Consider the following 16,052-nt stretch of genomic DNA (forward strand, 5'->3'; position numbering starts at 1 on the left):
ATATGCAATTTACAAAAAACATGAAGGCGAGTAAATAATGAAAGAATTTGCAGAAACCATGTTTTTTTGTTTTTAATCAGAAACATATACAGTTTCTGTAGATTAATACCACAATGTTGCTTAAAACAAAAAGAAGAAGAAATGACTGCCTTATTATTATTATTATTATTATTTAAAGTTCAAGCTGAGGTGTTTTAGATCATTTATGTTTAGAGGCTTTTAGACTTTCTTCAGAAAATGCAAGAATATTTACTAATGGCCAAAGGTTTGGAATTATTGAGTTTTTTTAAACATAACCAATGCTGCATTTATTTGATCAGAATACAGTAAAGACAGTACTATTGTGAAATATTATTACAATTTAAAATAACTGTTTTCTATCTGAATATATTTTAAAATGTAATGTATCCCTGTGATGCAAAGCTGAATTTTCAGCATCATTTCTCCAGTCTTTAGTGTCACATGATCCAACAGAAATCATTCTAATATGCTGTATATAATATATTTCAAATAGGCCTAATATTTGAATATTTTGATCATGTTAATGCAGCCATGATGAGCATAAAATACTCCTTTTTATAAACATTAAATTCAGTTATTCCAAACTTTTGAGCAGTAGTGTTTATAGTTTGGACCACATAGTTTGCGATACACTCAAATCCCTTTATCTCTGTTTTATTAGTTTTGTCAGAAGTGGAAAATCTTCAAATATCAACTCAATACAGTACCTTGTTGTTTTTAAAAAGCAAAGCATATCTAAACAAATATTGCAAATTGAATCTTGTCACAATGTAATTTATAAACATTTACTGACATTCGTTGTATGATAGAATGTTTTAAAATCTTAAATTCATGAAATGGAAAGTGTCATGACACAAGTATGTGTATGCAGTTTAAATGGCCCTGGGGTCTCCGAGACCCTGAAAGGGTTAATAATCCGACAGATCAGCCACTAGGTGGCGCAGTTGCAGTGAATGAATGGCATTCTGCAGCACTGGAGCTCGTGTAGGGAGTGAGGGAGTGAGGGAGGGAGACCGGGAGACCCCAAACTTTAGAGGATTGCGCAGAACTGGTCGAGCTGCTCTGAGGTCTGAGCTCTGAGCTCTGTCTGTGATTGGAGGAGAAAGACCGAGTCCAAAAACTATCAGCCAGGAAACGAGGAAACGTCTCGAGTTTCAGGGGGGAGTGACATTTCTTCAGGGGGTTGGAAACAGAGAGAGAGAGATAGAGAGTGAGAGAGAGAGAGAAAAAATCTCTGTAAACCTGACAAAGCGTCTGAGAACAGCCAGTATCCTCAGAGACTGCGCTCATGTCACTGGATGTGTATTTTGGGATGGATGTTTTATTCTGTGTTTGTTGCAGTGTTGCATCTCTTGTAGCTGAAGCACGAGCCCTTTGGTGAAGCAACAACTTGGTTTACGGACGAAAAAAAAAGTTCTGCTGGGACGCGTCGTTTTTTTTTCTCCTCTGAAAGGATTTACACAAACACACACGGATACTATCGGTGGCTCGCTGTTGGCATGCGATCCTGTTTTTGGTGCGCTGCTGGATTTTGGGAATAGGGAATAGTTTTGGTCGCATTCCTGTCTGGATTCGGCCCATGAGCTCCCTGTTTATGCGGATCCTGAACTTCACTTTCTGCTCCTTCTCTGTAAGTTACTTTTGTATTATAAGCTGAGGTTCCGTTGTGTTTCACTTTATTGAGGCTTTACCCTTGTTTAGTTAATGTGGCATTCCCAATTAAAATACGCAAATCTTAACTATTAAATATGCTAATTATATATTAAATTAAATGTGCACATATGTGCACGTTATATGGGCTATGTTCACTCCACTGAAAACGTCATAATGTGTCAAAATATGCAAAAATATGTCAACTAATTTTTTTATGATCAACAGTGGCCTTGTCAGACTTTTGTCAAAAGGTTATCAAAATGTTTAACTTAGTGCATCTATTATTGTGTGTGCTTTTTAAAGATAAAAGAAACAGAATTATTGTAAAATTATGAATCTGCTTTTTATGAAACATCAGATATTACTTTTGATGTATGAGAAAATTGCTATTTAAAAATGTAGGCCTAATTGCAAATGAAAGATGCAAGCCAACGCTAATGTAATATGTAATATGAAATCATAAAAAGTAGCCTAAATGTTCATACCAATCGGTTGTCTATTGTTTTGGATGTTATATTAACGTTTTTTGTATATTGCATAAATTCAAAAATCCACCCAAAATCACCACTTAGGTTTGCAGTTCCTCCTCCTAATTAAGTGTCATGATCAAAAGGAGGATTTTAATGCATTCATAACACACTGCAATCATTTATAATTAGAACGTGCACATAGCCTACATTTGGAATACTTCAACCCATTAGAATTCAAATAGATTCGAATTCGATTTTTTTAGGAAAACACAAGTCTGTCTTTTTCTTTCGAAGTGCAGTTTAATCATTGTAATGTCAATTAAACTATCATCAAGTGTCATGCCTTGAAATAGCCTATGTGGATAAGATCTTGAAAAACAACAAAAAAACATAGGCTATTTTCATAAGTTTGCTTTAGAAAGTATAATAGACATATGCCATGATAACTGGGTTTTGGATTTCCTTACAATAGCCTATTATTGATAAACTACACAAAAATCTGTGTTGAAATAAACTAGAATGTTATTTGTAAAAATCTAGCAATAATTAACTCTAATCATAATGTGAATACTAATTAAGAGTTGATCTAATGATAAAATCTGTCCATTCACAAAGTGAACAAGTTAGTCTTCCGTAATAAAATCATGATAAACTCATTAGTGTTGAGCTTTGTAATGGGCCTCAATAAAGAACGAATAGGTTCAAGTAACAATTCAAATGTAATCAAACGACAGTACAACTAGTTCCCGTGGAACAGCAGTGTTTGTCTTATCATTGGCAGCAAGTCCTGTCTGTGTATACTGATTTGAATGTGAATAGGATTCTCCTTCAGATTGCATCGGTACATCTGATCGGACAGTAATGCATTTGCGAGAAAAGTTCTCTGAAGGTGACGTCATGTGTTGCATTGGGAAATATTTTCCAAAATCATGCTCATGCAGCAAACCCGGGAAGCGCTGACGGTGATAGGCTCATCGTGTCTATCCATTCCAGCATAAGCAAAAAATGCCCCTCGGGCTCTCTTGAGTGCATTCTTTTTCAAAACTATTGATTATCGCGTATGATTAGAAATGAGCAACAACTGCAATGCTTTAAATCCGAGCTCGTGTCACACAGCATCAAACCCTGCATTGCTCACCTCTCACGGTAAAAAAAACTCGAGCATAATACTGCAGATGAACACACCATCCGTCAATCATCTCACAAGCATTAAAGCTTTCTAGAAATGCGCGCGCACGATCACAGAACAGATCAATAGCTCGCATTTACGCGCCAGATCTGCAGAGAGTGACGTGTGCGTGTTCACTGCGATTCCCGCGGGTTTAATTCTCTGGTCTTAATTCTCTGGTCTTGTTTTTAATGTTTGAAATCAGATTTTTGTTCGTGCAAATGAGTTCTAAACTGCCAATAAAGTAGTTATAAAAGGAATAAGACTGAAATGCAAGTCTTGTGCAGAGATAGATAGATAGATAGATAGATAGATAGATAGATAGATAGATGCGTTGGATAAAAGTGTCTACCAAAAGCTTAATTGTTTATAAATTAAATTATGAAAATATATGCATAGTTTGTTTGGTGGAATATGCTCCTGTTAAAATAAATAACTGTTTACCTTATTATGCTGTCTATTCTTTATCGGAATCAGAAAGAGCTTTATTGCCAAGTATGCTTATACATACAAGGAATTTGTCTTTGCTTCCAGTGCACAGACCGAGCGACAGCGACAAGACAGACAAATAAAATAAGTGATTAAAAATATAGGCTATAAAAATGCACAATACACAAATTAGACAAAAGGCAATATATGTATGTACAGGTGTGTGCAATGCAAGATATATATATATATATATATATATATATATATATATATATATATATAATGTAGTAAGGGATATGGTATGCTAAATAAATATGAGTATAATAGTGTTCTGTTGCACATGTTTATTGCCCAGTGGGGGGATTTAATTGTCCATGAGGTAGATGGCCTGCGGAAAGAAACCTTTCTTGTGCCAGGCTGTGTTGGTGCTCAGTGCTCTGTATAGCGCAGACCAGACAGCAGTTCACAGAGGAAGTGTCCTGGATGTGAGCGGTCCACAGTGATTTTGCCAGCTCTTTTAACTCACTCTGGATGGGTACAGTTCTTGGAGAGTGGGGAAGGTTTTAAAGTATTATAACCTTAACAAAAGTTGCAGGTAGCTCTTGAGGCAGTGGCTGATGAAAGTGTTTGTCGGGTGTAGTGTGTAGGTGTCAGACTAAAGCATCAGAGCTTTGGTATGTCTGTGGCAAGGCTCGTTTAACAGCATTTTGAAACGTGGGCCTTTAGTTTCTAAACCTGTCTTCTCCATAAACATAGACCTATCCACTTTCTGTAAGTTATAGCAGTGCTTCAGTATCAACTCATCTGAAATCATCAGATATGATACTTAGGGTCTATGCTGTGGATTTAGGGGTGTGTTAACCTGCTGGAGGTTTTATTGGATGTGGGATATCAAACAATGTTTTTCTAACAGTTTTCCCCTCATCTTCTCTTTTTCTCATTGGGAACCACCTGAAACATTACCTTCCTCTCTACTTCCCTCCTCAGATCAGGTGATTGGTGAGAATTCCAGTGAGTGACCGACCGTACAGCCTGCAGTTCATGGTTGGGTGGAGCACCTCAGATGGGATCCGTGTCCAGGGGGAGGCCGAGGAGGGGGGGATGGGGAGACACACTCTCTGTTGACGGGATGTCCTCCCGGGGGTGGCTTCTGGGTGCGCTCCTACTTTTGACCCTGGCAACGGCGTCTGTGGCAAGGCCATCGTTGAGGACTGCTGAAGAGTCAACGATTGAACCTGAAGGTAAGGAATATGAGTGACGGAAGACATGTACCATACAGTGATCATTCCCAGCTGGGGAAATCTCAATACTTCATTGGTGACAAGAAAACAGATGCTTCTTTACTGCTTAATCGCTATGAAAACAATCACCTTCTCCTACACAGCTGCGCTTATGTGTGAAAATATTTTGTTTTTATTGGGGGAAGTCTTGGGAAAATTAGGAATTTGGGTGAAACAAAACATTACAGAGAGGAATTTCTTGTGGTAATAGGTAGGATTCCTTATTGCTTTATAGATCATTAGTTAGTGCAGATTTATGGGATTTAGCTTTTCATAAACGGTTGTGTTCAGCCCTTCAAGACAGCCAGGAAAGTTCTGAGGAGGTACTGGTTTGCAGTGAAGTGTGGTTTGGAGGTTTTATGAGTTGCTGTATGCAAACCCTAGGAAGTACTTCTTTCGCATGGAGCACATCTTTGAAACTCTGATAATTATGTGGAGAAAGTGGTTTAAGCATATATCTGGCATCTTTGAACTGCGAACCCTGAGGTTTTATAATGCATGGAATTATTTTTCGTATGGTATATATTCACAACAGCTCGTTCCAAAGAGTCGCTTTTAGAATTTTTGTGGCTCCAATCGTAACGTCTCTTTTCCTTTCTCCCCCCATATTTTCTCTTTCTCCATCTGTCTGAGTTTAATGTTGTTCAGAGTTGAGGACCACACACATACCTGCTAGCTAGCTTGGCATGCAGACGCAAACCGACCCGTATTAGTTTGTTTGGGAAGAAAATAAACCGTACTTGCTTTCAGATTTGAACTAAAATGAAACGAGAGATTCACTCTTTTTGGAGGTTTCCTGATTTCCTTTTAACGGGATGTGGTTTGTAATCATCTTCATTCTTAAATCAGAGTACAAACAGTGATTTTATTTGGTTCTTTGGCACTTTCTGACACAGTGGCGTATCTTGGCCCAATTTTGCCACATTGTACCATACCATTAGTAGTTGTGATTATTGATGTGATTGTTCTGTTTTGCTGTTATGGCCCAAGTGGCCTGTTAAGTTTAAGGCAGCAGGTAATGGGAACTATTGTGTTGGATAAGTCTGCTTTTGTTCTTCTAGCTTTAATCACTATGTTAATTAAAGAGTTGTCAAACACAATCACTCGAAGCAATCACCCCACCCCCCAACTAACACTGTCCAGATACCCTTTGACCTCAGGCTTAAAAGAGGTTCATACATGCCCACAATAGGATTAGAGGGAAAGTTCATCCTAAAATAAAATCCTGTCTTTATTTACTCACCCTCATCTCATTCCAAACACGTATGCCTTTCTGTCTGCTTGGAATAGAAAGCAGGATATTTTGAAAAAAATCTCTGCTTTTTCCCACTCAATGGAAGCATATTGTTATCAATGGCTTTTGAGGCCATTATTGGACCTAATAGAGCAAAAAAGCACCAAAAGTAATCAAAAGTAAAAGTAAAAAAAAATGTTTTTTTATGTGAATTTGTATGAGAAACTAGAAACAGTGTCATCAGAAATTTAAATTGTTATTCAATTAAAATATAAAGATGAGATGGGATATTGCACAGTACTTTTGTGTTGCTTTTAATCCTTGAAACCCTTTTTATTCTTCTGTGTGTGGAAAATAAATGCTTTAAAATATCTTGCTTTCAAGTCAAGTCAAATTTTTGGATGGACTGTTCCTTTAAGAGTAAAGCCTCGCTTAACGTCTTAAATACAAAAGAATTCTGTTGCACAATATTGCATTGCATTGTTCTGTCAGTTATCTTTTGTCCAAAGTCAGATGCTTAACATTTCATCTAGCACTAAGTGCTCTATGTTGTGGAACTTTGTAAGACGATTTGCACTTTTCTCTCCTATCATATGATGGAAGATTATGGGAGGTCATGTGACGGAGGATTAAGTGGCTCAAGTGGAGTCATGTGATGAGGATAGGCTCGGAGGTTTTGGTGAAAGGTGGAGAGAGCTAGCCACACCAGTTTCTTGTTGTACAGAAGCAACTCAAGTAGTTGAGCTAAACATGTTTACTCTTTTTATTTATTTTTTTTTTTTACCAAAGAACAGTATGTGTATCAATATGACAAAAAAAGCCTGCCATTAAACGCCCACTCCTGGAGGGAAACTACAACAGCCCCCACTCGATGCACGCAAAGCCCACCAAGGGCTTGGTTGTGTTTCTGGGAGGGGTAATTGTTTAAGATAGCATATCAGTTAAGAACTCCTACAGAGTTTCACATGAGCTAGTTTTTCTGTTAAGGTAGAGAGTTATATGATAGAAATATTATATTACCTTCCTGAATCAGCAGTGTTGCTTACTTAGTTTTATTTGGAACAGGCGTTGCTTCTCTTTAGATGTGATAAAGGCTGGGAGAGTGGTTGAAATCTGGAACAGGCGTCGCTTCTCGTTAGACGTGATAAAGGCTGGGAGAGTGGTTGAAATCTTCTGAGTGGTTGGAAAACAACACGTTGTGAAAGTGTGGGAAAGCAAACTTGGATCAAATGTAATCTGACAGGGCTTAGACCACAATAGAGTTGAAGATCATCGCCCTTTATTCTCTCAGTCCCTGCCGCCCCATAAGGTTTGTGGTTGGAACCAGAGGTAAGGCCAAGCTGGCCCAATGGTGGAAAATGTGGAATCGCACACGCTTGGTTCGGATCATTGATATTTGGATTGTGTGATTTATTTATTGTCATTGGAGTGGTTCTGCTGGTGTTTAGTGTGCGTGTGTGCCCTGTTGGTTTGGACAGAATTAGACACAGTCAAACAGGGCTTTGATGATGTTTCAAACATTGGCTGGAGATCCAAGCGAATCTTTCCGGCCATCACTCTTTTTCTGGAATCGGAATCGTCCCCATTTCCTTGCTCTCTGAGTTTTTAGCCCGAGGGTTCTTCTCTCGCAACCCAGACGTTCCTGTTCACAACGAGAATACCCAAACCCGTAACGCCAGAACTGTGAGAGATGCTCAGTCTGTCGCTCAATCTGGGTAAGCGTGACTTAAAGTGTCCACCTGCATTCAGTAGGGGGTTTCCTGGGCGAATCGTTCTCTGTTTGTACTAAACGTTCCTAAATCATGATTGCAAGTCCCTGTAATAAAAGTGTCAGCTCACACCCTTTGTTTATTGTGTTTTCGTGGGCGACTAAAGCCTCACTCTCCCACTAAACAAACTAAAAATTATTTTTTGTGTGTGGCAATTGGCTGTTGCAGTGTTTTTTGTTGTATATTTGTAATTTCTTTCTTTTTTTTTTTTTCTTGCAAAACTTCACCCCACTTTAGTCATTACTTTGTGCTTGCTAAAGTGTTCGGACTGGTTATTAGCACATTATTAGGTGGTTGCTTAAGTGTTTTGGGTGCACTGTAAAAAACAAAAAGTTGATTAAACTTAAGACTTAAAATAAAGCAACTGGCTGCAAAGCATTTTTGAGTTTTCTCAACTTCAGTAGTTGTAGTTGTGCCAACCAATTTTTTTTTATTCACCCAGATTAAATTTTTAGCAAGTACCTTAAGTCCTCTGAATTTATTTAATTGGAATCCACTAAAAAACAATGTCTTAATATAAAACTGGCCCTATATATAATGTAAGTCTTTTTTTTTTGCCCATTTTATTTACTTGTATCCCTTACTAGCACTAACTAGCACACCTCTCCTCAAGAAGCTGCATGATTTGATGCATAATTCATTGCACACAGCAGAATAGCAGAAATAGTATAGAACAGGTTATATAAATACAGTTTAAAGTTATCCACCACCAAGCTCCAGTGTTTATATGTGACTCCAGAGGTTTTGGAGGGAATGCTGGCCAATGAGATTTGCCCGGATGCTTGTGTGTTGATCTGTTGCCGTGGGCGCCCCTGAGAGGCCTGTGCTTTTGGCTGGGCATGCCATTGTCATGACAATAAAGCTTGCAGAAATTACAATTTGAAAGGCGATTGTGATTAGTAAAGAAAAGGAGTGGCTACGGAAGAGTGTTGGGATTTAACTGGAGTAGAAAACGGGAAGGGGTGAGAAAATAAGGAAGGAGGGGAATGTGAAAGGAGAACAGGACGAATGCACAGCTTGTGTGGGGCGGGTGGGTTGTCTTCTGAACCTCTGTGATCTAATCTAATAAACAGTGTTTGCTAAGGAAAACTTCACTATTACTGTTTAAACAATTCCCATGATAACTACTGAACTCGTCCCACACCTTTTGTCATATAGAGAATGTGAAATGTGTGCTTATTGGGGACAGGTGCGATTAGACTTTGAAGGAGGGGTACTGAGGCATAACTATGGCATCATCAAGACTTGAGGGTGTCTTTGGCCAGTAAGCAACTACTTAGCAACATCATATACTTTGTGTAATGCTAAGTAATGCTTGCCATGTTCATTCAAAATAATGAATAAATCACAAGATAAAGATTTTGGCCATAGGATTAATGGAAATAGATTTGATATGTGATGTTTTGATTTAAGTTTAAGAATTAGGCAGTTTTAAGGAATTACATTTGGCATTAACATTTCTACTAGTTCCATTTATGAACACATAGATGTTTGGAAATCCTGGAAAAGTGGGAATAGGGTGTATGCTTCTGTTATCAGAGAGTCATTTCATCATTGTCTCGTCTCAGACGCATCTCATCCAACTGACCCCGAGCTAGAGCTGCCCGATTAGTTGTTTAAAAAAAAACGTGATCTCGATTCAAACACCCATACGGTCTCATTCCTAAATGACAACAATTCGGTCATGTCTTGGACAAAATCATACAGGAATATTCAAATATGCGTTTGCGCTGCCGCTGATCCAGAGAGAGAAGTTAGGCTATCTAGGTATGAAACAGCTTCACAAACAGTCTTTTCATCATATAGTATTGTGTCATAATTCCGTGTTACAAATATTTAAATAATCACAGAAGTACTGGGATAAAAGTTTATAGTTAGGATATAAACACTGATGTCTAAGGAAGCGCTCAAAATAGAGCAAATCACCTTTTGAAAGTAACTTGGCGCTTCAAATAATGATTGTATCGATTACATCATTACACCAGTAGGTGGCGACAAGTGACTGTTAACAAATGTATTTGTCATTGAATTTCAAAAACACTGATTCATCCAGTATGAAACAAGTTAAATCTTTATGAGTGAGTCATTGAATCATTCATTCAACCAAAAAAAAAAAAAAAAAAATTCATTCAAATTAAGCATTTTAAATAGACTGCGGCATTTAACATTTTGTCAGAACCTCTAGTAAATTACATGTTAGCCTATTTTGTTTAGTTGTCTGTTCAGAATAGTGTGAGAATCGTGGTCTTAAAAAATCATGAATCAATTTATCAATTTATCCTCAATTCATCCAGAATCGTACAGCTCTACCTAAGCACTCAGCGAAGCACACGGTGGTCTCGATTCCATGTCGTCAAGCAGGCAGAGACAGAAGGATGATAGTGTGAGAATTGGACACACTGGATCCTGTCACAGTTTGGTCGAGAGCCTAATTATCTGTTCTAGCAGAGGCGAAAATAAGACTTGGTGGAGCGGACGGGAAGTGCGAGACAGTCCGTATCCGTCACTCCTGACGGGACGTTTGATAATAACCACCACTCACAGCACTCTCTTCAGAAGTAAACACAGGAGAACGGATACAGTCACACCTCGAGAAATTGAGTTTGCAAGTGTGTTTTACCTCAGTCACGTATTGTTTCTGTTTAAACACACAAGTAAAAGACTACGTTTACTGTGGCATAGTAGGATGCTTCTCTGACCTTTCCCAAGAAGAAAAATCTGGAATTTGCAGGATGTCAACAGGTTGTGGATTTGTGGAGGGTCTGTGTCTTGTAGACAGCAGGGGGTCGGTTGGCAGGGTGAGAGGTGAAAGGTCAAAGAGCAAATAAGAGGAGCAGGAGGTACTGTTGATGGTAAAGAACAGATGTACTGGACCTGAAGAATAAAGAGAATGAAAGCATGTCAAATGTGTAAAGACGTTGAGGTTGCATCTTACTAAGTTCCTGACTTGCCAGAACGGACAAAATTTATTGTAGTGCCGTGAGAAAAGTTTTCTTAACCTTTGAGTTATAAAGCAATTTTTTTTCTCTCCGTGTTGTAAGTGTCCATTAAGTTGATCATTTGATCAACTAAAACAGGTTAAAATTGGCTGGTATGTTGCTGGTAAAGCATGGCGCTAGCAATGCCAGTGTGATAAGTTTAATTAGGGAATTGTAACTGTTTAAAACAAAATAAATAAAAGTGGTAACACTTTAAAATAAGGTCCCATTAGTTAACATTAGATACATTAACTATCAATGAGTTATACATTTGTCACAGTTTTTATCAATCCTTGTTAACGTTAGTTCATAAAACCACAACTTTTCATTGTTTGTTCATGTCAGCTTAGGTCCATTAAATAATATTATCTTGTAATAATAATAACTTGCATGTATTAGTAAATGTAAAAATTGACATTAATTAAGATTGATAAATGTTTTCAAAGTATTTCTTATTGTTAGTTCATGTTAATGTTAACTAATGTCGTTAACTAACTTTATTGAAAAGTGTTACCATAAAAGTTAGCATTTAAAATAAACCTTGAGTACAATGGATGCCACAATGAAAGTGTCTGCCAAATGCATACATGTACAAAACCCATAAGTAATCATTTGGATGTGTTGGAGAGCTCTTTTGTCTCCTGTTTTGCTTATTTCTGCATGTTTGCATGGCCTTTTTCCCACTTTCAGCATGCGCAGCTTAATCTTTTGCACTCCTTAATCAGTTGTAGCTGTTCAAAACCCATTAGCATCTTATCTACTCTCTATTTATAATCTAAAAGTTTAGTGAGACTTGAATGTCCACCGGTCATTCTACAGCGTTTCCTAAGAGTGTATGTAAAATAAATTAAATAAAGATCCACATGTGTTGGCTATCTAACAGGACTTGAGCAGGAGCAGGCCTAGTTTTTTTCAGGTTGCCTTTAATCGTACAATAGAGGGAAATACGCAACCAATTACAGTTAAATAACAGTTGGACAAACAGAGGCCTCCGGAAGAGCAAGGCAATGAATACCGGTCCCATCAATCAACAGCAGAGTTCGTTCTAAGGCTGCACAGTCGCGAAAGGCATAAAGGAAAAGGTAATTGTTTCCGGAGTAGCGAAAAAAAGGAACAATACAGGAACTATACGTGTGTAGGGCAATGTGCCTGGGGAGAGAGTTTAGACCTTCAAGCACACTCCAACCCCCTTGAGGACTGAGCGCTAGTCATATGACTTTCCCTTCCTGTGGTGTGTGTAGTTCAATCTGTGGTACACACAGTCACAATAAGACAAGAATGTGCAGGAAGATAGGTGTGTTACTATGGGAAGGGTTGGGAGTGTCTCTGCCCTTCTAATTATTTCTGATTCTTGACAAGTCTGACCATGTTTTTCCATACCTCTCACTTTCAATGTTTATGTCTTTTTGTACATGTAGAAAGCTGTTTAGTCTGTCTTAATTCACAGTTTCCGCTCAGATGCAGTAGGTTATTGTTAGTAGTGTAGAAACATGAGATCTCCTTCATACAGGGTCAGAAGCTTCCAGAATCAGAGACAATGCATTTGCATTCTCGTTTTGCTATCACAGAACTGGATCATGGTGTACTGGCCTAATTATTGGACAATTAGTCTGGAGATTTGCTGAATGTGTTCGTCAGTGCGAGATTGTGGTTTGAGCTGCATTTCTGTGGTCTGGGTTTAATCATCCAGCTATGTTAATTGCACAGAAATGTAATATCTGTGTTGCTCGGACCATTTCACACAGGTTGTATAGTTCGCTTCTATACTAGAAAGTGTTGATGGCTTTAGTTTGAAGAAGAAAGTTTGAGTGTGCAACAACATCTAGACACCTTTAATGATTACTATGCAGTGTGCAGTGTTAATCGTTGTTTATCGTTCTACCCAAAAGATCAAGTGAATTAAACGGATAAAATATCTTTCCTGAATTCCTCTCTCTCTACTGCTCATTCTGACTTTCTGATTGAGTGTTTGATTTCTGTCCGTCTTGGCTTTGCTCTCAGTGGAATCTCAGGTGAATTGAAATGGATATAGATGGTATGTTTTGCTTGAACTAACTAGTGGTCAGCCAATATGGGTTTTATAATTTAACACACAGACACACACACACACACACACATTCTTGTACATCTATCTTTATGAGGACATTCATTGACACAATGCAATCTCTAACCGCTTACTCTAACTTTACCCATCACAACTAAGTGCCTAACCCGAACCCTGACCCTAAACCGACCCTTTACCTAATCATAACCTTATCCCTAAAACCAAGTCTTGACCCTCGAACAGGCCTTTAAAGGGCTCTCAGAAACTGAGGACCGGCCAAAATGTCCTCACTTTACTCTCTTTGTCCTCACTCCAATGGTCTAAAACTCAAACTGGTCCACACAAAGATGGTTGTACAAGTACACACACACACACACACACACACACACACACACACACACACACACACACACACACACACACACACACACACACACACACACACACACACACACACACACACACACACACACACACACACACACACACACACACACACACAAATATATATAGAGAGAATAATGTAATTGGCAATAATGGCTTAATTCTAATGTGTGAGGTCGGGGTTGAAATGACAGGGAAAGGAAAACCCAAGTCTCTGTTTATGAAATGAACAAATATTGAGTCCTATTTCTCAACTGGCACCTCTTTCATGTCAACGCACTGCTAATGCCGCCCTCTTTCCCACTGGTACAGCTGCATGCTTCCAGAAACGCTCTGTGTACACAGTTCACAGCTAATGGGACACTCTGGGGTGTCTTTATTTGGGATAGACTTATACTTTTGGGTGAGCTATTATATAATTGATGATCTGAAGCCTCCTTTTCACACTCTCACTAGTCACTCTAGGGATGTTGTTTTGGTGACGTGTTTTTCGTCTTACACTCTTGCTCTTTGTCTTTCTCTTTCTCTGTGCACCCTATCACCCCTTTCCTCCTGCCCTCCTCTCTTTTCCTCTTCGCTCTGCAGAGCCTCCAACCAAAAACCAAAACTCTAAGCCCACCCTATGCTCGGTGCACCCGGGTGAACTGCTCAAGCTCAACTGCCCGCTGCCCGAGGCGGCCGCCATCATCTGGACCAAAGACGGCTCCTCGCTGGGCCCTGACAACCGCACGCTCATAGATCAGGAGTGGCTACAGATCCGCGACGCCACCCCTAAGGACTCGGGCCTGTATGCGTGCAGTGTCGCGGGCTCAAAGGCCAGCGACGCGCTTTGCTTCATCGTAAACGTTACAGGTGAGACGCTTGTCTACCACAGGTGGCGCCATCTGCAGAATAAGACTTTTTATTTTCGCAGATGAGTTTTCGTACGCCGTCTCTGCCTGAAATTGAATGACGCTATAATTCTGTTTGTCTTATTTTCATTGTATTTTTAAGGTTTGTTGCTCACTTTACAATGCAGTGAGGTGGAAGATGTAATCTTTAAGATGACTTTGCACGTCCTTTGCACGTTTCGTATTTGTCTGTATTGTTTTTACGACATTCATTGGCTCTGTAAATTGAGTATTAAGAACATATTAGTTGAAATGCCTGTTGTTTGCTTTTGTTTGTTGTTGTGTTATACAAACATTTTGTCTGTTTTAACACGTCACATTACATTGTTTGAATGTTACGTCTTTTTGCCAGTTTGCCAGCTAGCATTCATATCAGCTCTGATCACAATCGTATCTCATAGTAACGTTTTAAAATCTTTCTGAAATTTCAACAAAAGATTTATTTAATTGAACTGAAACTCAATATCATATATATACTGTATATAAGATATTGCATTTCATTTGACTGCAAAATGCTGTGTTCAACGCTGTAGTTACTATTGGTGTGTCTCATTTCGATTTATATTACAGAGAAATAAAAATACAGTAATTTACACCTCACGAGTCAATTTTATAGTGGTTACTTATCTGTAATGAGACACCATTGACTTATCTTGCCAACAAATGCGAACTTTGGAGTGCACAGACTTCGAAATGAGACAGATTGTAATTAATGTGTCATAAATAGCTAATAATTGAATAATGGTAGTTCGCATAGATGTGAGGGTGTTGTGACGGCAGGGGAAACAAAGCAAGGTTACAGTATTCCCGGTACTCTCTGCAGATGCCATCTCATCTGGTGACGATGAGGACGACACGGAGCGATCGGACGATGTTGGGGCGGACGGCGAACAAATGCGTGAGTATCGGGACTGAGGGCCAATCACCAGTTGCCAAAAAGTACTATTTGAAATGCACTTTTATTTAATGATTTTTAGAGAAAATAAAAAAGTGCTAGCTGTAGATTCGACACGTTTGGCGTATTGTTTTTTTAATTTATTATTAATGAAGATATTCGTTTTTTGCTACATTGACTGAGGCAGACTGCAGCGGAGTCTGATGTTAATTATGTCATCAAGCAATTCCAGCACAGACACATTCCCAGAATTCCAGGCCCTCTTTTCTTTTTCCTTTGTGTCTTTGCGTCCTCCCCTTCTCAGGTAGCTAGTCCATCAGGGGCCTGTCTGTAATTTAACTGCTAAGAGATGTGTTTTGGATTGGGCTCCATTTGGAGAATGGCAAAATGGAAAGACCTGAGGTAGAATATTAATGAAGTTTAGACAAAGGAGAAATTCCGAAGATGTTAAAAGCCTTGTTAATCAATAGAGTGCTGCAAGGAATTTTGTATTTTGAAGCCTAAATACAATCTCCAAAAGTAAAGTTAGTTAGTCCCATTACAACAACATTTTTAACGACACGTAAAAGCTTAAAAAAAGAGTGGGATATTGCTGAGACCGTATTTCAGGCCGAAACCCATTGAAATCACCCATTGACTTTGAAGTAAAAAAATGCTAACTCGTTTCCCGTTTTTTTGTCATGGTTATCTCTAATTGCTTCATATTTTTTGAGAACCTTATGCAAAGGGGAAGCTGTGACAGGTGAGGAAAGGAAATTGACTACATTTCCACTGTTAAAACGAGTGGCATACCCAACAAAATCTGTTTTGAGTTGTGCAAAACTAAATATTAAAGAG

At 38.7% G+C, this 16,052-nt stretch overlaps 1 protein-coding gene across 9 annotated transcripts in view; it reads left to right on the forward strand.

Annotated features, from left to right (window-relative positions):
• The first annotated feature begins 1,216 nt into the window (after positions 1 to 1,216).
• The window catches only part of fgfr2 (fibroblast growth factor receptor 2), a 49,277-nt gene continuing 34,441 nt past the window's right edge, over positions 1,217 to 16,052 (forward strand). For 3 of the 9 annotated variants that reach the window (XM_082153315.1, XM_082153318.1, XM_082153319.1), the window contains exons 1-4: positions 1,218 to 1,651; positions 4,729 to 4,982; positions 14,016 to 14,282; positions 15,144 to 15,218. In XM_082153315.1, the coding sequence (XP_082009441.1) occupies positions 4,805 to 4,982; positions 14,016 to 14,282; positions 15,144 to 15,218 (520 nt within the window). In that variant the 5' untranslated portion in view covers positions 1,218 to 1,651; positions 4,729 to 4,804. Of the gene's footprint in view, positions 1,652 to 4,728; positions 4,983 to 14,015; positions 14,283 to 15,143; positions 15,219 to 16,052 lie in introns of all 9 variants that reach the window. The other 6 variants (XM_082153316.1, XM_082153320.1, XM_082153321.1 and 3 more) reach the window with 4 other exon arrangements.

Source organism: Leuciscus leuciscus, assembly GCF_965113295.1.
Source record: "Leuciscus leuciscus genome assembly, chromosome: 22".
NCBI lineage: Eukaryota > Metazoa > Chordata > Actinopteri > Cypriniformes > Leuciscidae > Leuciscus > Leuciscus leuciscus.